We start from the raw sequence: 22,654 nt of genomic DNA on the forward strand, positions 1-22,654 counted from the left end.
GTAATCTTTTCGCTCGCGTCAAGCTTCGACTAGCAATATAGTAGTATTACATATATGATCCCATCACTCAATAAATTTTGAAAAAACATGGCGGCGATATGTACACAAAATGTAGTGTAATTGAATGTAATATACAATTGTGTTTATAAAATAAAATCTTCTTTTACTACAAATAAAAAAATAAATAAAAGATTATTAAAATAATTAATAATTATTAATTATTATTTATTAATAATTATGAATAGTAGGCCGGTTCTAACTCTGGTCCTCTGAGGGGGGGTGCGGGTCGAGGGAAAGCCACGCGGGGAACTTTTATGGGCGCGGGGGATATGATGTCGCTCGGGCAGGGAACGCTTATCGTGGGAGCGGACATATTTCAAAGACGAGTGCCGATGTTCGGCTGCTATGTTTATTGTAAACAAATAGCATCTATTACACGTGCGGTATGAAGGGAATTTTTTTCTAGGAAGAGCCGATGAGACGCTTATCGTGAGACATATTTAAACCGGTGCCATGTTTAAACCGGTGCATAAAGGCGAGCGCCAATGTCCGGCTGCTTTATAAACATTATAAACAAATAGCGTATATTGCACGTGCGGTCTGAACGTTGAGAATTTTTTTGTAGAAATAACCGTTTATCGGCGCAGGTATAAACAAAAGACGAGAAAAGAAAAGAAGGAGATGTCTTTTTTAATATTAATATAATTTTTCACATGCGTGCAATCATTAACGCTGTCTCTCTCTAACTCACCGCCTTACGAACGCCTCGCGCTGTCCCTCGTCCACCGGTCACGCCGCAGTTATATCTATTAGCGGTATTATCTATCTTATATGTAAGGAAGGGAAGCAAAAGAAATAGATAATCATTTTTTTTTCATTTTCTTTTAACACATTTATTTATATTACCATACATCACCCCGTTTCAAGGTTTCACACAAAAGTTCATCCGCAGCATAATTCGCAATCTATAATAGATGTTTTATCACAAACGTCGCGCAAAATTTTGACTTCTTCTCTCATGGCACTAGGCATATTACTTTGCAAACACCGAATAAATTGATCAAAGCTCGCTTTTACGTCTTCTGTATTCTCATACAATTTTAAATATTCGTGATTTACACAATGTTCAAATTCGAATAAAAATAATATAGTTGCTGGTTTCATGTATAAGCAAGAATCGTCTACTGTAAGTTTAACAACACTTGCATCATGTATTTTAACATTCCATTACTAGATATTCAATTCTTAGCGAAGAAGGTGTATTCGATTGCAGGAATCGCTCAATATCGACACGTCTTTTGATGAATATTTCCCACGTTTCATGAGGTAGTATTATGTGATTTCCTCGGATATCGCCAAAATGTAATTCCACAAAGGACTCAGGTCTCATGCTGATTCCAAATATCCAAATATTTATACGCCGTGCGCGTCAATGCAAATCTGCGTACCAAAATTCGTGGTTTACAACGAGTTTATCACGTCCGAAAAAAAAAGAATACAATTAAATATGGAAAAGTATGGAAAAAACATATATAAAAAATATATGAAACATTTTGTGATACTTACGAATCGGTTTCTTGTACGATTTAATTTCATCTCGAAGAACATAATAATTCATGCGTTTAACACTATTGCTGTTTCCTTCAGCGGAGCGTTTACCACTATTGCTGCTTTTTTCAGCGGAGTACATTTTGTCTTTCGGTTATGAAAAGTAGAGCGGTTGACGTGACACTGATCATATAAAATCGAGTATACGTTTATTTTTTTAAAAGTATGATGTGATGGGAGATTAATACTTTGAAATTTAGGAGAAGGGAAAGACAGCCAATTGAAAAGAATTCTTAGAAACGACTCGCGAGGAAAAGAGTGGGAAGAATAAGAGATAAAACATAGTAATAATGTTTACATATTTTTATTTTTAAAAATATTGCAATTCTTTTTGACGTTGCGACCACCAGTTAAATATTTTTAATACATTCTGTAATACGCAATTCTTAACATTTTTTCTACATCTTATAGTATTAGCAACATCTAGATTATTTAAAGAATCAATATTTTCATAATCAGCATCCAAAGTCTCGATAATCAGGTTTTCTCTCGCATAATTTTCAAGCAAATCCACCAGCCATTCTCGTTTCTGACATCCCTTGACGTACCCGAGAATTGACGTCTCGTCATCCTCTTCTGTATCAAGTACGGCCGATGTAATCAAACGTTTAGCCATGCTGTACGGCACGTTTCCGTCTTCCCATCGTAATCCATGGTGATTCGCAATCAGCCAGGAAGCACATGATTTGTCGAATCTTGTAAGAAGATTCCATGGTATGGGGCATGTAAATATGTAATGCGCCAGAATGGTCCCCTTTCTCATCACCGTCACCTCTTTTACGACAAATTTCATCCCGACGAGGAATCTTTGCAAGTCCACGAATGTTGGTACGGACATAATGTTTCTCATATCAGCACGTCGAGAAGAAAACTGCGATTCATCCTAATGCATTATAGGTTTTATATCGTCTTGTGCCCTCACATTTAGGTGATTTTGCGCACAACGTTGGTCAACGTGTGGTATTGAATCACGCGATCGTATATGATGAGTATGCAATGCTATTCATCGGCACGTTCTCCTTACACTCGAATTCCAATCTCACATCCACGATTGCGCTCTTGACCGATTTGTTTTGTCGAGAACAATCGATGATCACGAACGGACCGTTGCGTAGAAACTGCGTGACGGTGAGACTCGGCTCGAGATACTCGTATCCATAATAATTTTTGCAGAAACGCTGATGCGTGTCGTACAGAATCGACCATCTGTTTTTCTCGAAATCCAAATTCATATCCTCGTACGGATAACATTCCGAGTTCAGATAAAGTTTCACGTTGTTCAATTTGCACTCGTCGAATCGACTCGTATCCTCAGACATGACATTTTTCCGGCCTGTCTGCAGAACGAAGACAATAGGTCTGCAGAGCGAAGACGTATCGGTTTCTCCAGCGGTTTCTCCAGCTAAGTCGCGGTCTTAATGGCTCATGAATGTTTGGTTGTACGCTGCAATAGCGGAAACTCGTACAGATCCCACGAGCGAAAACCCATGCTGAAATATTCGCTTTCCAAAGCGCGCAGCATCGACAGCTTGTTGACCTTGTTCAATATAACGTGTGGCATTCGCCATTGTATCTTGAATATGTTAATCATAGGCTTCAACGCCAAATTTCCAATCAGACAATTGTTGTCGTTGCGCGATCGTATTAAAATCAACTTGTGACGACGCGTTTGTAATCTTAGCAAAATCCCAATAACATGTAGAGTGGTACGCAAAAATTAAAGTATCCAGTCGCATTAGTCTGCGCATCCCAGCCGGCGTTCCTCATAATCACGGTTTCTATCGGATGATATCGTTACATAATTCTTGAGTGTGCTAGTTATTCCCACATTTCTGTTACGATCAATCTGCACACCATCGTATCGAGTTCGTATCGAATCTCATCGAACATACACGCGATGCAATTATTTTCCAGAGTTAGATCTTTCAGCTGGTTAGTTTTCCTTCAATGTATAGAAATCTTTCCTACGGCAATGTATACAGATCTTGTTGTTGTATGAGTATTCGTATCTCGTCGCTGTGTTCAAACGTTGTGTTGACGTACGGATTGTACGTGTGAGTCTCGATTTTGACGATACGATCAAAGACCGGCTCGCCTCCAATATTAAGAATGTCGGTCATGTTTTCTCAGATATTTCGTACCGCGAAGCCCAAAGATTGTAAAAATTCAATGTTCGACGCGCTGAGCTTCTTTCTCGTCTTTTTAGCGCAACCTAATGGTGATGATGATGATGATGATGATGATGATGATAATAATGATGATGATCGGATGGTATTATCAATCGGTACCGTAAAGATATTATTATATCTCACGTTCTTCTTCGAGTCGTTCAACACGAGCATCTCATGTATCGCATGCTAATTTTGTCGCTGTCGTATGTGCAATCTGATGGTGATCTCTGCTCGAAAATCGAGCAATCGTCCATCTTGATTCGCGACGCATATCGTTAGATCCGTAATGCTTCGCGCAATAATTGGCAGGTAAATGATCTGCGTAGGCCTTTCCGATATCTTATATCCTGGCGGCACGCTCGGTGAAAATTCATGTATCGTATGAACACGTTTGTCGTTATTATACGCACCCGGTCACGTTATTCTCTATGCAGATAATATTTATGTTGATGATATTAACTGATACGTCCGATTGATGCCACTGTCTCGGCTGTAATATGCGGTTCGAGAATCCCAATAACAATCCAATGTTGTTGGGTTTGTTAAAGTTTACTCTGAAAGCGCACCTGATCTCGTATTATAATTAGTACGGAGTACTACCGGGTTCTACAGTTTCGTCCTCATCACTGTTCGCTCGGCCGAACGGTCTCCTCTCCTGAGGGGATATCATCGTTTATCAAGAGCAAAACACGCGTTGCGGGCGTTTCCGTAAAATTTCTCGTTTCAAAAACTCATGTATGGCATGTATCTCGTACAATCCTTCGGGAATTGTAATTTCCGTGTCATTTTCATCGAAATAAAATTTATTATTCGAGTTTAAATTCACGTTCGACATTGTATGATAACTCAAAATTTGTTAGACCGAGCTCGTAGTTACCGTCGCTCAAATCTATGGCTGGATGATAGTGTGTCGCGAGGACGCTACTCTTCCCAGTCAGCGTGAATATCATAGACATGTTGGGAAAACTGTTTAACGAATACTGAGTCTTAATGGCGCATCGTCAGGCTTTAAATTCATACCGATCGTCGACAGTACGAAGAAACTGCAGACACAATTGTCCGCAGATACTCTGATCGTAAGTTTGAACAGGTGTGTGATTGTACTGTATATTCGTCACGTTCCGCCCGAAATATCGCACCAATTCATTCGGTGGTCGAAGATTGTCAAAACTGTCGAAATATATAATGCGATTCTCCCTCTTTGCGACCATGACTACCTGATCCTTTGGTGTTATCCAAATTCACGATGCCACTCTCGTTTCGATGTATACCACTGATAAATACACTGATACCATTGATAAAGAATCACGCATAAAAACACCTCTAAAGAATGGTATACGCATACGTTTTGCTAGTTGTTCTAATTGTATGTTCGTTGTCACGCCCGTAGGCATATTTAACATCTCTTTGACGTTTTCTTTTTTCTTCATTACCACACCCTATCCACGTTTGTACGGGCCGAGATACAATCCCTGTCCATATTTGTATGGAGCTAGATAAAGCCCATGACCTTCCATCGTGCGATTGTGGCGTTGCAGCTCCTCCAGCTGATGCCGGCTTTGCTATCGTTCACCGTTTTTGCCAACCCGGCCGCTCCACTGATCGAGGATCCGAGCGCGCCCAATATCGGTAAAATCGGCAATACACCGCCTCGCTGTTGGAAGTATCCGTTTCTTCACCGTCTTTTTCTTCGTCTTCGTCTTCATGTTCATACCGATCTTTGTCTTAGCTTTCATCGCTGCCCAAACAACTGTAGCTGCAGCTCTCTCACTCAGAGTCGAATCTTTCGCGACGATGAGTTTTGCGCTCTCTCAGTGAGTATCCTGTCAGCCGCGTGTCTCTCGATGAGATCGGTGCTCCGAGAATACTCAATGTCGTGCTCGCGGCACGCCGCGTCCAATGGATTTATACCCTGATCACCTCTCGCCAACCGTTTTTCAAATGAGTACCCGGGCCGAAAAATTGATAGCCAGGAATATGTAATTCGATAGGAAGTGCGTTTATCGCGCGATTTAATAGGCCTCTACCTATTTTCGTTGATATTCGCTGCAATCTTTTATCAACGGCGCTGGCCCGTCGATGTATGTTTGTTGCCACGGTTGATTGTAGTGTTCGTAACAACGACGATATTATTGAACCTCCAAATCCGTCTTTATATGTTCCGGAAATTTGTCCCACAGATAATGAATGTGATCGCCGCACATTCACAGCAAAACGATTTTCAGCACGAATAACTGTTCGGCGCTCAAATTGCAAATATCGGAAGGTCTCGATAGCAAGATTAACATTTTCGCTACTGAGCGATTCGCGGTTCCGCACACCTATAAATAGGCGTTCGATCCAACTGCTCTCAGTCGGCAGTGTAAAAATGAAATTAGTGCGACAAACGTTGGTAATAATCAAAGTGACGAATTGTGACGACAAATTACGATCGATAGGGAAAAACGCGGAGATGCGCAAGCATGATACAATGTTACCGACTATACGCGGTATCATTTGCAGTCCTTCGAATTGCAGTAAAACCAACGTGTTGATAAGTTTGATAGAAAGTCCACACGGTACGTATCGAAAACGTGTACGTGTATTCAAAATCGCTTTAACAGCCGAAATATCGATATCTGGAGAATTTATTGACATCGATCGACGAAATTGGTTATTTTACATTCTCCAACAACAGTGACGTCATTCCGCCGAGTAAGGCGATTCCAAATTCCATCTTCGTGTTCGATGAAGTGGCATATGATAAGCAAGATGCGGTGAGAGAGTACTTTTCAATGGGTCGACACTCGAGCGTCGACTGCTTTTATCTCTGTCAGACGTACGCGAGAATATCTAAACATTTGATACGCGACAATGCGAACCTGCTGATTCTGTTCAAACAGAATGATACCAATCTGAAACATGTGTATAACGATCATGTAAATACCGATATGTCGTACGATGAATTTTGCGCGTTGTGCCGCGATTGTTGGCAGCACAAGTATGGATTTGTAGTGATAGACAAAGACAGCTCGCTCAACGATAGTCGGTACAGAAAAGGATTTAACGTGTTCGCGATACCGCAAAGCGATTAATCGTTGCCGATACGTTGTGGTGAAACGTGAGAAATTGACACTCTACCGACATGGCTGGCAGCAAGTGTATTCGTGAGCGCGAAAAGATTGCGAGGAAAATTGCGAAAACGAGCGAATCAATTCGCAAAAAAACGTCGCGCTTTGAAGACCGGTAAAATCGAGGAGAATATCGTATTAGACAGACACTTTAGACCTCTCATCGGACTGCTACAAAAGATTGTCGACAACTCTACTTCGCTCGTGATACTGTCACGTAATCAAACCGTTAATCATCCAGAAGCGTGAGAAGGATGCGACACTGAAAAAGAGAGAAAAACAATCTGACGTCTGGTCGAATCACTCAGCGACACCGCATAAATCAAAACGGACGCTCCACTGGACGAACCGCCGATAACCTCTACACCGTCCGCAACAACGAGAATCGTACCTACGATGCCCGAATTATTTGCTCGCGAGGATATTTTCGAAACCATCGATGACTCGCTCGTAACGTCCGTTCGAAATCAATTGCAAACACCGGAAGGTCAAGAAATGTTGCGAAATCAGTTAGGTCCACAGGATCAAAAGTATATTTGGCCTGTCATGAGCGGTGATCAACATAGCGATATAGACAACGTGTTTGGTGTTTATCTTGATCAGGATGGAATGCTGTTCGGTAATAAACGTTTTGACGTGGACAACGCGGATAACATAATTATCGACGGCGTACGAAACGCCGGCACATCTTTACATATTGATCTTCAAGAGAACCCCTGATGAAGTCATCTATACAGATGATGATAAGCAAACGTACAAGAGCATGCTGTTGACAACGAGCATAAAGTTGAGCGCGCATAAAGACAATCATGCGCATGGTCGAATACGGGGCAACAGAGGATACAAGTACAAAGAAATAATCGCACCGTTGATGTTGATCGAACCGAAAAAGAAAAAAATCTGGAAAAGGAGTATTCATGCTTTGCGCGATGTCGCTAACTGACAATAAGATTGATTACGTGCATTGGGATGATCCCAACGAATTGGTGGATCGTTTACGATTGCTCGACGCTTCGCGCCAAGCAGATCACAACGGTCACGACAACGAAATCTTGTCGATCATCGAGGAACTTCGCGAAGCTGGCATTATTATAAATTAAACGGTAAAGCCTAGACAAGCGAAGGATAAGGCTCGGAAAAAAAAAGTTTGAGATATAAATGATAATGTAATTTTTTCATACATATTATTACGCGCCGAGAGACCAGTCGCATCGCTAAAAACATGACATCTGTTAAAATCTGATAAAAATATCGAGAAACTACTGCTCGTCGAGGAACTGCATGCTCCGGTAAGAAGAAATTTTCTTCGAAGACACGTCATAGTGCAGAGATACGATGACCTGTGGCTAACATCGTCGAAATGCGTCCGTACTCGTGTTTCAACAGAGGCCACCACTACATATTTACAGTCATCGATGTGCTGAGTAAGTACGCGTAGGCTGTACCGCTCAAGAGTAAAGGTGGAAGCGAGACGGCTAATGCTATTGCTGAGATAATTCGAGATAGTCCGAGAAATATGCAAACCGATATGGGGAAGGAATTTTACAACACCGATGTGCAACGCCTCATGAAGAAACATAACATTAATCATTATTCCACGTATTCGGTGTTGAAGGCATCGGTCGTCGAACGATTCAATCGTACACTGAAAGACGCTATGTGGAAGATGTTTACGCTTAACGGATCTTACAAATGGATGAGTTGCCGCGACTTGTGTCGGATTACAACGCAAGCATCGAACGATCGGTATGCGATCCGTCGACGTTACCCCCGCGATCGCCGAAAGACTCTTGGCTAAGATATACAGCGTAATAAAGATAGCGGGCCCAGCAAAGTTCAAAATAGGTGACGGTACGCGTTAGCAAATACAAGATTATTTTCGAGAAAGGTTATACACCGAACCACCGAGGTGTTTAAGATTGTTAAAGTGCAGCGTATTAATCCCGTAACCTATCTACTCAAGAACTATCGCGGAAAATCCATCGCTGGAGCGTTCTACGAGTACGAGTTGCGTCTCACAAATTATCCGGATGAGTACGTGGAGAAAGTACTGCGCAGGAAGGGTGATGAGATTTACGTGAAATGGCTGGGATTCGATGGATTGCACAATTCTTGGATACACAAGGACAATGTCGTTTAATTAATACAAACTGTATTTATTTTTACATATGCAAAATATGAAATACATATAAAATATATAATATATATATATATATATATATATATATATATATATATATGTATATATATATATATATGTGTGTGTGTAAGATGGTATATAAAATATAAAAAAGAAAAAATAGATATATATATTTCTTGTTTACCTATCGATAAGTTAATACATACACACACACACACACATACATGCATTATAATACGTTAAGCGGGGAACACACACTTTTGCATAAGCGCATAACCATAAACATAAAGAAATTGATTGGTCCACAAATGTATGCATAAGAAAATGAACCAATCAATTTCCTTATGCTTATTGTTATGCGCTTATGCAAAAGTGTGTGCTCCCCGCTTTACATTACATTACGCTACATTGTATTACATTTTATAAAGGTATCCGATAATGTCTCCATGGTAATGTATCGGTCGTTTCGGGTACGATATACCGCTTGTCATCGTACAGACTCAGAGCAATTTTTGTCTCGCGGATGGTATATACTTCATGCAATTTTGACCTAATACATAATTGTTGACGTGTCATTTCAATCTCTTCGTTCAAGCATCGCGTGTAATCGTCAAACGTTATCGTTCTCGCAACGACTTATTCTTGACGCCTTTAATTAATATGCCTTTAATGACGCCTTAACCTTTTTCGTATCCTTTTTATCATCTACTCGCAACGCGTACATTTTTGCCCTAAATCCAACGAATTCGGTCATGATCGCGCCATTATTTTTATCTTTCATTAAACCCGGTACTTTCTTGTTCTTGAGCGATATACCATACACGTTGTTAGCGATAGGATAATTGCTCGTATCGAATCTATCGATATCGCGTTTCATATTCTCATATATATCGTCGCATTTAATGTAATAAATTAAACTCTGTATCGGTGTACATGACTTTACAATTTTCGCGATATAACGGTAACATATATTCGTGATGAAATTCGTACAACCACATTTTCGATATATCAAGTATACACATACGTAAATCGGTTTATTGAATTTTACCTCAAGTTTGCGCAGATCAACGGCGATCAAATTCTCAGAAAAGACACTCCTGCTATGAAATTTGATTTTGCGATCATTGCCTCTGCCGTATCGTCCGTCCCACTTTGTTAATAATTTTATATCAACGTGATTGCGCGTTTTCCATAGTTTTATCGAATACTGCGTTATTCATTAATTTGTAATTTTTTTCGAAATCATTTCTCACGAGTGTTCGAAATTTTGTATTGAGTTCGATGTAATCGCGGAGCCATGCGGATTGAGCAAATTGCAATACGCGATGTATTTTTGTGTCGCGAAGACCATGACGCGTACACTGCTGTAAGTTGCGATAGTGTATGACATAACGTTTCTTATCGTATAATGTCGCGAGGAGTTTGTCCTCCCGCTTTTCGGGAAGTTTATCGCGTATCGGGCAAAACGGTAGGTCAGCGTGCGCATCGTGAAGATGTTGCGGATACTCCAGATCGACCTCAAGAATATAACCTGCTGGCGAATCCGAAGCAATCGCGCTAATGTTAAAATCAGAGATATCATCGACCCATCGAAAATTGGTATAAGGCAATGGATGACACATTGCCCATAAGTATAAGTAATCCGTATAAGTTGTTTACATCAAAGTACATCAAATATGATGAAAATTTCGATGGATCGTACGACTGCATATACTTGTTATTAGCATGCGCGTATCTGCCGGAACATTGACTCAAACCGCCGCGTATCCCCCGTTCGATAAACATAACTATGTCGATATCAATAAGTAATTCGAATGTAATATTTGTATGTTTCAACATGGCATCCCACGTGTAACCGGGGAGAGTAAAGTAATACGCGAGGTCGAGGCCATAACTTTTAATGCAACGCTTTCGCGGAAATTTTCAAAAATATCTGCTAATAACAAGACATCTCTTTTTTATCTTTTGTATCTATTTCTTTCGCTTCCCTTCCTTACATATAAGATAGATAATACCGCTAATAGATATAACCGCGGCGCGACTGGCGGACGAGGGATAGCGCGAGGCGTTCGTAAGGCGGTACATTAGAGAGGGGCAGCGCGAGGCGTTCGTAAGGCGGTGAGTTAGAGAGAGACAGCGTTAATGATTGCACGCATGTGAAAAATTATATTAATATTAAAAAAGACATCTCCTTCTTTCCTTTTCTCGTCTTTTGTTTATACCTGCGCCTATAAACGGTTATTCCTAGAAAAAAATTCTCAACATTCAGACCGCATGTGCAATATACGCTATTTGTTTATAATGTTTATAAAGCAGCCGGACATCGGCGCTCGCCTTTATGCACCTGTTTAAATATGTCTCACGATAAGCGTCTCGTCGGCTCTTCCTAGAAAAAAATTCCCTTCATACCGCACGTGTAATAGATGCTATTTGTTTACAATAAATATAGTAGCCAGACATCGGCACTCGTCTTTGAAATATGTCCGCTCCCGCGATAAGCGTCCCTTGCCCACGAGAAGCGTTCCCTGCCCGCGCGACGTCATATCTTCCACGCCCACAAGTTCCCCGCGCGGCTTCCCCTTGATCCGCACCTCTCTCAGAGGACCTGAGTTAGAACCGGCCTACTATTCCTACTATTAATATTATTAATTATTTATTTTTTAATATTTAATTTTAATTTAAAAATTATTTTTTCTTAATGATAATATTGTTATATTATTATTAAGGTATATTATATTATTATAAAATATTATTATATTATTTAGTATTATTATATTTTCGTTATGTTCAAATTAATTTTTCTTTTATTGTCTTTAATTTTTAATTTAAAAATGTATAAAAAAGTACAAAATTTATATTGTGTAATGTTTGTTTCATATTTAAATAAATATAAATATGTTTGTAATTTTCTTATTTTACTTCTTTTGAAATTATTATGCTTCCCAGAACACTTCCTATTGGTTACGCTATGTTTTTTCAAACTTTATTTCGACCAATAAAAAGAAACACGGACCGTGGCCAGGGGAGTTATTATGGTTCTTGAAACGAGGTGAAAATTATAAAAGTAAGCAGATTTACTAGATTTCAAGAAATGAAATTGTAGATATTCTAGTGAATTTCCTCACTTTTGTATTTTTCACTTCGTTTCGATAAACCGTAATAGTCTCAAGAACCGTAACAACTCCCTAGCAATTAGTTATAGTAGTATTACGTGGCGTTATTAGTATTTTATTGGCCTATATATGCGTCAAATAATTACAAAGAAGATCAAAGATCAAATGTGTGACACAAGATGATCGTAAAGAAACTATTCCGAGGAATTTCGCGCTTTCAACATGCTCTATTGCAGGTATATATAACATAAATAAAAATAATCCCTTATTTATTCGTTATAATAATAAATTTATATTAAAATGTAATTAACATATATATATATATATATATATATATATATATATATATATATATATATGCTTATAATAAACATCTTATATCAAATATCATTTCATATTTTGATTATATTATTTTATAATTATTTTTTTATTACTCTAAAATAATATTTCACAGTGAGTAAAAATCTATGTTCTTTTAATATATATATAATTTAATTCAGTAATTTAATTACATATCTATATTTTTTATTTAGATTTTTTAATGATTTAGTATAAATAACATAAAGTTTATGAATAATTATATCTCTAATCTTTTGAAATATTACAATAAACATCTTATTCGCTTTTCTTTATTAACATTTTATAATTAATTTAGGTGAAACAATATAACACTATGACAAACGAACCGCAATTTCTAGGAATCAACAATGTTTTTACCAATAAAATCCAGTTTGTCAATAAAGAAAGTTATGAATCTATTCCAATATACAGGATTTTGGAACCTACACAGATGGCTGAATTACCCAAAGATGAAAAGGTTTGAGCAGATATAAATTAAAGATATATATAGATATAAGTTAAAAATATATTATAAATTTACAAATATATAGATGTGCTATTGAATATGTCGTAAATATGTTGTTTTGTTTGATATTTTTACATATATTATTTTGTATAATATATTATCTACAAAAAAAAATATAAAATATGTAATATAGAATCACTAGATCACTAGATCTAATGTTAAGTTTAGCAAGTGTATGTAGTGACCACACATATCCAAATACACAATTTGACATATACAATTTGAAATTAATATAGAGATATTGTATTAAAATATGAAATAAAACTGAATGTTATATTTTTGCATTACAGTTAAACGAGACAAATATGATCAAAATGTACTGCAATATGATGGTCATAAGCGAGATGGATAAGATCTTATACGAGTCGCAAAGGCAAGGTCGCATCTCATTTTACATGACAAACACTGGTGAAGAGGCTGTGCAAATTGGTTCCGCTGCTGCTTTGACTCTAGAAGATATGATTTACGCACAATATCGTGAAGCTGGTAAGAAATTGCACTATGTTATTCATTTGTTAATTGTACACATCCAAGTTATTGCATATAATGTAACAGGTGTCTTGTTGCACCGTGGATATCCATTATTGAAGTTTATGAATCAATGTTACGGCAACTGCGAGGATGAGGGCAAAGGCAGGCAAATGCCAGTGCACTATGGTTCTAAAGAGTTCAATTTCGTGACTATATCATCTCCATTAGCAACCCAACTACCACAAGGTAATCATATATTTAATTATATATATATATATATTTGTATATATCGCTATTTTAGATTTTATAAAAAATAAAAACTGCAAATGTGTGTAAAATTCAACTGAATTGCTATTTTGCAAATTAGAAGGATATATAGCATATGTATGTAGCATATGTTTTAATGATATTAATAAATTTCATAAGTAGCAAAGTAGCATTGATAATGCTTTACAAGATAATGTAACACAGAAATTTTTATTCCCACAGCTGCAGGAGCTGCTTACGCCTTTAAATTCGATAAAAGGAACGCATGTGTGGTTTGTTACTTTGGCGAGGGTGCGGCGAGCGAAGGTGACGCTCATGCGGCATTCAATTTTGCAGCTACTTTATCATGTCCCATCATCTTCATTTGGTAACTTTTTAATGATTTACGGTCTGTTCTTTACAGTTGAACTGGCTGCATTAGTTCAGAGTTTATCTTTTTCTCTCCATATTAGAAAGAAAAAGATAAGCTCTGAACTAGTGCAGTCAGTTCAGCTGTTAAGAACAAACTCATACTTATTTGAAATGTATACATAATAAAATAAGAATATTTTAACCAGTCGTAATAACGGATATGCCATTTCCACACCTGTCTTTGAACAATTTAAAGGAGATGGTATTGCAAGTAAAGGTCCATCATATGGAATTGACACAATCAGAGTACATGGTAACGACGTGCTCGCCATGTATTATGCCACAAAAAGTGCTCGAGACTTCTGCATAAAGGAACAAAAACCCATTTTAATAGAAGCCATGACTTATAGGTGAGAGAAAGAATAAATATATTAAGATAATAATTAAGAATACACACACATAGATATATATCTTAATTATTTTATATAAAAGTTTATACTCTCTCTCTCTCTTTTGTATTTATCTCTTATCACTAAAAAGGAATATTTTTTCCAAAATAAAACTACAAGTAAATAATTATAAAAAGTTATAAAAAATCTTTTAGACTCGGACACCACAGCACATCAGATGATTCTACGGCTTATCGATCGATCGATGAGATCGCTCGATGGAACATTCACACGCCACTTGCCAAGTTCCGTTTCTATCTAGAGTCACTTGGATTATGGTGTCAAAAAAGGGAGCAAGAATTAATAAATTCTACTAAGAAAGAAATCCTTTCTGTTTTGAAAGAAGCAGAAAAAAAGTCCAAGCCACATTGGAAAGAATTATTTACAGATGTCTACAAGGAAATTCCTGATCATATCAGGTATATTAGCATATATAGACTTGTATATATAGCATGTTAATCATATAAATATATTAATTAAAATTGTAGGTATCACTTTTAATATTTGGTATATTTCAGGAAACAAATGAATCTGATGGAAAAACATCTAGAAGAATTCAAAGAACATTATCCATTAAGTTCTTTTACACTTAAGAAGTAAAAAAAGAAAATTTATCTGTTATACACAAATGATATTATTTTATACATTTATTTTAATGATAAAGTTTTAAACCATTAACCTACTGTACAAGAAGATTCTTTAAAGACTCTTTGTCTCCTACTTCTATTGCTTTATATTATCTGCAATTTCTTTATATTTTTCCATTCTGTATTCTTTCTTTGCTGCATCAAGCAGTAAATTGTGAAGTAAATTTCGTTCATGTGGGTTATATTGCTCTATGTCTGGATACATATTACCTGAATAAGGACAAATTATATAAGTAAATGAATTTTTGCACAACTTATTAAAGAATTTCTTTGTAACATCTACCTCTGAGTTCTAAAATTGCTCTTTCATAGTGGCCTATAGGATAAACATTTGGAGCCTTATGAAGTTTTGTAAACGATGTAGTATAATTTTGATACCTTGGCACAAGAACTTTGAATAGTTTATGCACCAATTGTTTCTCTGTTATCCAAAAATTTGCCATTTCCATTGTCTCCTTATGCATAGGTCCATGGCGTATCGCTTCGAATATTAACTGTAAGGTAATGTTGTTATGAAAATTCCACTATGGGGTATGCAAAATAAAGAGTGCTAGCTATATTATTAAATGCACATTGCAAAATTCTCTAAAGAATTATCTCTCAATATATCTCCCTAAAACTAAATTGAAAATAAATTTTGATATGACGTATTTATGTTGTAATAATAAATTGCTGTTTTTTTTTAGAATAATGCTGAAATAACTACTAATAATTGGAGAGTAATGAACGTACTTGATCTGCATAACCTCTGGTTTCGTCGCCTCTCGGATAATTTAACTCTAGTCGTTCGTATTTAATTAATGCCGTCAAAGTTTTTCTTAGTTTTAAAAGACGTCCCTCTGGACCTTGGGGCTGACGCAATTTTCGACGAGGCTTGACATTGTATCTCAATTTATTTACCAATTTCTCGAGATTAGGTTGATTCATCTTTGCTGCTGATGTTGCTCTAAAAAAATCCACTTTCTTCGATTTCTAATCTAAAATCTACTAGGAATTAGGGCTAGATTCCAAAACGGTGAAAAATTTCCTCTGCGAGAAAAATTTTACTAGATGGCCGGCTTGGAACCAATCAGAAACGCTTAAGAAAGTTTCGAAACGGCCATCGAGTAAAATATTCCTCATTTTGAGTTGCATTCCAAAACGTATATTCCAAGGAATATTTTATTCGATGGCCGTTCCGAAACTTTCTTAGTGTTTCTGATTGGTTCCAAACCGGCCATCGAGTAAAATTTTCCTCGCAGAGGAAATTTTTCACCGTTTTGGAACCTAGCCTTAATATTAAAATATACATTCTGGATAATAATATAACGTACAATATTATTTAGTAATTTAATTATATTGAAAAATTATTCTTTATAATATACAAAAAAAAATTTTGCAATATATTTCACATGGTTTTTTAAATATCTTTTGATATCTTTATTGACAACATTTAATATTTATTGAAAGAATTAACAAAACCTATGTTATATAGAGTTATTGCATTTATTTGACATTTTACATAATGCAAAATCAAACAATATTTAATACTATTTTGTTATGCCTTTTATTTTTTTCTCGAAATTACAATGAATTACAATATAACAGGCGAGATATATTAAAGATTACCACTGCATTTCCCAGCAACAGAGATTATGTAATGACTATTATTATGTATAAATAATTGCTTGTTTAATTTCTCCAAATTTCTTTCAATTATTTATTTACGATGAATAAAATACCGCCGTTACCTTTTTGATCAAACGAGATACTACTATTGCGTCTGCAACGTTTTATCGCACTGATAATAAAATGCCACACGACATCACAGTACTTTGTTTCTTACAATTAGTGAAAATTACAAAAAACGATGATTTGTATATGTGTGAATATAGAGATAGAGGATGGACTAGACCGAGAGATGCATGCTGCATTAATTTATAAATTAATTATATGGAGTGATTCAAATTTATATTATTTTACCTCGTGCATTTTGTAAGAATTATTCTGGTTGAGGTAATTACATATGACTTTTTACGCTTCATTTATGCGAATCCTTCGTTCGCTACATTCACGACTTTGTGTAAATCATATGTGAAAAAGTTATACTAATAAATAATTGAGCATGAAACTCAATTAATACATTTTTTCCATGATTTGGATATTTCTGCACATGTCTTTACACACGTGTATGTATATATATGAACATATGATCATTTATCGCTGAACAGGTGGTGCCATTGGAAGACCTGAGGTATTAATGCCGGACAAAGCAGTATTAGGGCCTAAGAGAACTTGTTTTTGTTGTGTACGTTGCAAGTCTTCCATTTGTGCACGCTCCATCTCAAATATAATTGGCGCAAAAAGAATGGTGGATGAACTGAAGATCAGCCATGTAGTGGAGCAAGAATATGCATATAGACCTGTGGAAATAGATTTATACAAATATACATAAAATTTATATTCATTTTAGATATATATATATATTTCTAATTTTATCATATATTTTTAAAAATATGTATATCTTGAATGAAAATAATGCAATGTTACCTTTGATACATGTGTATAGACAGGTCCCAACATTATATCCAAAATTACGTACTGGTTCAGGAAACATTTCAGTAAGTCCTAATAATCTTTCCGTTAAGCTTTCATCCTTAGAAAAAATATGGAATATATCATAAATTGATTAAATCTCGAAAGTCGTTATTTTCTTACTGTTATTTAAAAAATACTAAAAGAATGCTATACTCATAAGGTAAATGTACAACTATAAATGTCTCACAAACCCAAATTTTGAAAGCAACATGTATACATATATTATGCATCTTTCTATATATAATGTTGAGAGAAAAGCTAAGCTTTTCTTTCATTATTAAATAATATTTTGAGCGTTAATCTTTGATACCACATATCTTAATAATGCAGAATTATACATGTAACCCCGAAGATATATCCTACTATCTTTTACGTCCTGCATTTTACAAGACAAAACACGCATAAGTCACACGTCTCGATATACGATTATCATATAAATTAGTTTTTTTTCTCCTCAAAAGCACGTTATTGCATATACCTCCTCGTCATCATCTTCTTCGTCGGGAAGGAGTGACTTCACCTCAGGAGAGCGCACGTCGCTGCTACCCATGCCGCTATCGACCTGATGATCCAGCTCTTCAACTGAAGCCATATATACACGGGGGTGAGCGTGAACGTGTCTCGCTCGCCAGATTTGTTTTCAAGAATAATGTGACCGAAGATCTTGCACACGATGTCGAGTAGTACGTTCACGACTTAGAGCGGTGCTGGATGCTGGTGCTGCTGAGGGTGCACGCTCTCATTCTCATTCTCTCTCTCTCTCTCTCTCTCTCTCTCTCTCTCTCTTTCATGCGCGCACGCGCGATTCAAGCCGGTACAACGTCAAAGGTACAACGCGATTCAAGTTTCGGATTCACGCGCACAATACTCAAGCTCCATAAAGTTAGCCGGTCAACATTCACTTTTATAATTTTTTTTTACAAATTGTTTGTTGGTCGTTTGTTGCTGATTGTTGGCCTAATTATAACGTTTGTTGGTTAATATTTTTTTTGAAAATACAAAAATAAAATTTTGTGTGAAGTTAGCCGGAAAGATATTATTTTTGTTTCAATCTTAATTCAATCGATGCGCAATCGTTTGTTGGTCACAGAAAAACTAATTAAAACGTTTGTTGGTTCATATTTGCCTTGAAAAACGAAAAAAACTAATGCAAAAATGATGACGAGAGAAGGATTGATAAAACTTAAGATTAAGGGTGACCTCCCCGATTTCAATGACCTTGATATATGTTGTCAAGAACATCATTCTGAGTAACTTTTTTTTTTAATTTAATCGTCGCGCGCGCGTGCTTCCTGTCCATGCATGTACTTTGGTATATTTCAAACTTTTTTTGTTATTAACTTTTTAATAAGCAACGAGCGACGATTAAATTAGAAGAAAAAGTTACTCAGAATTATGTCCTTGACAACATATATCAAGGTCATTGAAATCAGAGGTCGCCCTTAATCTTAAGTTTTACCAATCCCTTTTTCCGCCATCATTATTGCATTAGTATTATATTTTTTTTTTCGTTTTTCAAAGCAAATATGAACCAACAAATGTTTTAATTAGTTTTTCTGTGACCAACAAACGATTGCGCATCGATTGAATTAAGATTGAAACAAAAATAATATCTTTTCGGCTAACTTCACACAAAATTTTATTTTCGTATTTTCAAAAAAAATATTAACCAACGTTGTAATATAATAATATTAACAAACGTTGTAATCAAGCCAACAATCACCAACAAACGACCAACAAACGATTCGTAAAAAAAAATTATAAAAGTGAATGTTGACCGGCACTTTATGAAGCTCTAGTACTAAACTGAGGAGCAATGGATCGAATGCTGATGATTTGTATCCGGTGCAGACGAAATGCTCTACATTAGTCCATGTCTGTCATTAATTCCCTCTGCACATTGATGACCTTGTTCGCCTCAAATTTATTTCGCGCGCTGCGACGAAGGATATCGAAGTTGCGTATAAAGCCCGAGGATCAATTGTGTAATTTTACATGAAACTTTTGATTCATTTTTAATTCATCCAGATTTCAAGTGAAATTTTTTACGCATTTATGTACGTAGCTTGGATGCGTGAAAAGTGAAATTAATTAACATAATTTCTAGGTTTTATAGTTAAAGAGATCCTGGCAATATATCTGTTTTATCGACCAAACACATTTATTTTTTAATTATACTAGTTTTTGTCAGGGCTGGGTAATATTTGAAATGGTTCCATTTTAAATATGTATTTAAAATAAAAATGTCATTTTGGATTTTGTATTTTAAGTGCTTTTTGAAAAACCATTTCTATTTTACATTTAAAATAAAAATATCTATACATTTAACTATTTAAAATAGATAAATGTGATTTTTTAAGCGTATAAAAGGAACCAAGTCCCGTGATTGGCCAAAACACAATTTTTTTTATAGCCACATTGAACTTAACGTTCTTGAGTATTACTTGTTCTTTAACTTTCTAGAACAAAATTATCAAATTATCAAATAAAACTATAAAATGTATGAATACTTCAATAAATTACATATAAAAAGAAAAGTCATTTTGCATTTGAAAACCATTTAAAATACCTATTTACCCATTTTACATTTAAAATAGATTTGAAAAACTTATTTTATATTTTGCATTTTAAATATATTTTTTAAAGTATTTTATATTTGGCATTTTAAATGCAATTCGAAAAGCATTTTGCCCAGCCCTGGTTTTCGTAATGGCTATAGAGAATTACAAATGCTTTTACACGATTAAAGTACATATATCACTGTTTGGTGGGACATTCAATTTTATGCAAATCAAAAAAAGTATAAAAATTACAGTTTTTTTTATCTACTTCTATCCCAATATGGTGTCTATAGTTGTCGACTCGTAACAATATTAGATTGTTATAAATTTTCTGCAAATTATATGTACAAAATAAACCAATCTCATATATTAGACTGTTCGAAATAACAATATATAATTATTAAAATTAAAGTTAATAGAGTAATATAAAAGAATAGTATTTATGAAAATTTGCGTTTACGTATATGTGTGATATTTGTACGAAAGAGGCCGATATTCATAGTCAGTTCTTATATTTAAGACCGTCTTAAGAACAATCTTAAGATGTCCTAAACCACTCACAGAGCCGTATTAGCATCTTAAGATATTATTTAAGGATCAATTTCACCTTCGGTTAGATTAACCGACAGCAAGGTGGCAACTGTAATGATATGAATGCTTGGTTTTCATTCACTTCTATTTTCTGTTGCTACCCTGCTGATTTTAGGGCCAATTTCACCATCTTCGGTTAAATTAACCGACGGCAGGGTGGCAACTAAAATGATAAAAATGCTTGGTTTTCATTCGCCTCTATTTTCTGTTGCCACCCTGCTTATTTTAACTGTCGGTTAACTTAATCGAAGGTGGTGAAATTGGCCCTAAGATGATGTTGAAATAAGAACTGACTATGAATATCGGCTTATGAATACCGGCCTAAAACAGAGCAATATATTAGGTGCCGCGTACTATGATAGTTGGTATTTCAATTATACTGACTATTTGACAAAGATAATATTGTGCTCATATATATAATATTACTATATTGCTAGACAAAGCACAACGCGTGCGAAAACATTACGATGCAGACACATATCAACCTCTCACTTCCACAATTCGTGTACTTGACGTAATGCGCATGCACTAGATATGTAGAAATCATATATGTAATATTATTGGCTCAAAGAAATTCGCGCATGCGTATTGCGTCCAGTACGCAAATTGTGGAAACGAGAGGTTGATATACGTCTGCACCGTAATATTTTCGCTAAAGCCGCTTATTCGGAAGATACGTGACTAGCATTATAATAGTATTACATATATGATTATGCTATCTTTGACAAAGAGAGAACCAGAGAGAGAGAAAGCAGCATGACTAATAGCGTATTCGATTTATTGACTCTACCCGACTTTGGGTCGAGTCGAGTCAGATCTCAAGTTCGATTTGAAACTCAATGACTCTGAAGCGGGGAGCACACACTTTTGCATAAGCGCATAACCATAAACATAAAGAAATTGATTGGTCCACAAATATATGCATAAGAAAATGAACCATTCAATTTTCTTATGTTTATTGTTATGCGCTTATGCAAAAGTGTGTGCTCCCCGCTTAATACTCGAAGAGCGAAGGCAAGTAGAGGGAGATCAGCCATCTTGCTCGGCGACATTAGTGCTGCTATCTAGTCAATAATAATAGTATTATTTCTTTCAAATTGCCAGAAGCCAGAAGAACTCATTAACCATTAATCCTCATTAGTACTCAAAAATATCTTATTTTTTAAACATAAAAAGATACATTTAAAAGATCGTAGCGCTTTAATATATCCATTTGAAAGCGTCATTAAAATATGTAAAGAAACCGTAAAAGTTATTAGGTTTTATATAAAGGGAAAAAATGAAATTATAAGAAATAAATATAATATATATTATGTTGCGCACGTTGTTTTATCCCATTTAAATATGGATAATATATTTATAGAATTATTAAATCATTCGAATGACCAAACATTTTTAACTTATCATAGAATATATTTAGTAAAAAGTATTAGTTATTAAAATTTATTAAAACGCGTTATTTTTATGTTGCGAAAAAAACTGATATTAGTGAGTATGACAAATATTAGTTATAGACATTTTTACAATAAATTAATATTATTTAAGGGGCAATAAATAATTTATAAAACATTATTTGTATAATTTTAATATAATTTTAATATAATTTTAAAACGCGTTATTTTTATATTGCAAAAACATAAATATTTATAGTTATAGACATTTTTATAATAAATTAATATTATTTAAGAGGCAAAATTAATTTATAAAACATTATTTTTAATTTTATTTTCAAA

The 22,654-nt window shown here is 35.4% G+C and overlaps 4 protein-coding genes across 4 annotated transcripts; 2 read left to right on the forward strand and 2 right to left on the reverse strand.

The window, feature by feature from the left end:
- The first annotated feature begins 8,417 nt into the window (after positions 1–8,417).
- On the forward strand, positions 8,418–9,029 carry LOC126851928 (uncharacterized). Its single transcript, XM_050596265.1, has 2 exons — positions 8,418–8,635; positions 8,774–9,029. The coding sequence occupies exons 1-2, from the start codon at positions 8,418–8,420 to the stop codon at positions 9,027–9,029; spliced, it is 474 nt and encodes a 157-aa protein (XP_050452222.1).
- Positions 9,030–12,075: 3,046 nt separating this feature from the next.
- LOC126851994 (2-oxoisovalerate dehydrogenase subunit alpha, mitochondrial) lies at positions 12,076–15,374 on the forward strand. Its single transcript, XM_050596426.1, has 8 exons — positions 12,076–12,378; positions 12,798–12,959; positions 13,298–13,493; positions 13,563–13,724; positions 13,968–14,112; positions 14,303–14,506; positions 14,701–14,964; positions 15,064–15,374. Exons 1-8 carry the CDS (start codon positions 12,322–12,324, stop codon positions 15,143–15,145), a joined length of 1,272 nt encoding a protein of 423 aa, XP_050452383.1. The 5' UTR covers positions 12,076–12,321; the 3' UTR covers positions 15,146–15,374.
- Positions 15,180–16,375, reverse strand: LOC126852034 (39S ribosomal protein L17, mitochondrial). The gene is made up of 3 exons (XM_050596505.1): positions 15,925–16,375; positions 15,476–15,686; positions 15,180–15,402 (listed from the first exon to the last, which is right to left on the reverse strand). The coding sequence occupies exons 1-3, from the start codon at positions 16,117–16,119 to the stop codon at positions 15,269–15,271; spliced, it is 540 nt and encodes a 179-aa protein (XP_050452462.1). The 5' UTR covers positions 16,120–16,375; the 3' UTR covers positions 15,180–15,268.
- A 339-nt stretch (positions 16,376–16,714) lies between these two features.
- Positions 16,715–18,540, reverse strand: LOC126852038 (mitochondrial import receptor subunit TOM22 homolog). Its single transcript, XM_050596514.1, has 3 exons — positions 18,248–18,540; positions 17,722–17,827; positions 16,715–17,594 (listed from the first exon to the last, which is right to left on the reverse strand). Exons 1-3 carry the CDS (start codon positions 18,359–18,361, stop codon positions 17,389–17,391), a joined length of 426 nt encoding a protein of 141 aa, XP_050452471.1. The 5' UTR covers positions 18,362–18,540; the 3' UTR covers positions 16,715–17,388.
- Positions 18,541–22,654: the final 4,114 nt, after the last annotated feature.

The sequence above is a fragment of the Cataglyphis hispanica genome, chromosome 9 (assembly GCF_021464435.1).
Source record: "Cataglyphis hispanica isolate Lineage 1 chromosome 9, ULB_Chis1_1.0, whole genome shotgun sequence".
NCBI classification, from domain to species: domain Eukaryota; kingdom Metazoa; phylum Arthropoda; class Insecta; order Hymenoptera; family Formicidae; genus Cataglyphis; species Cataglyphis hispanica.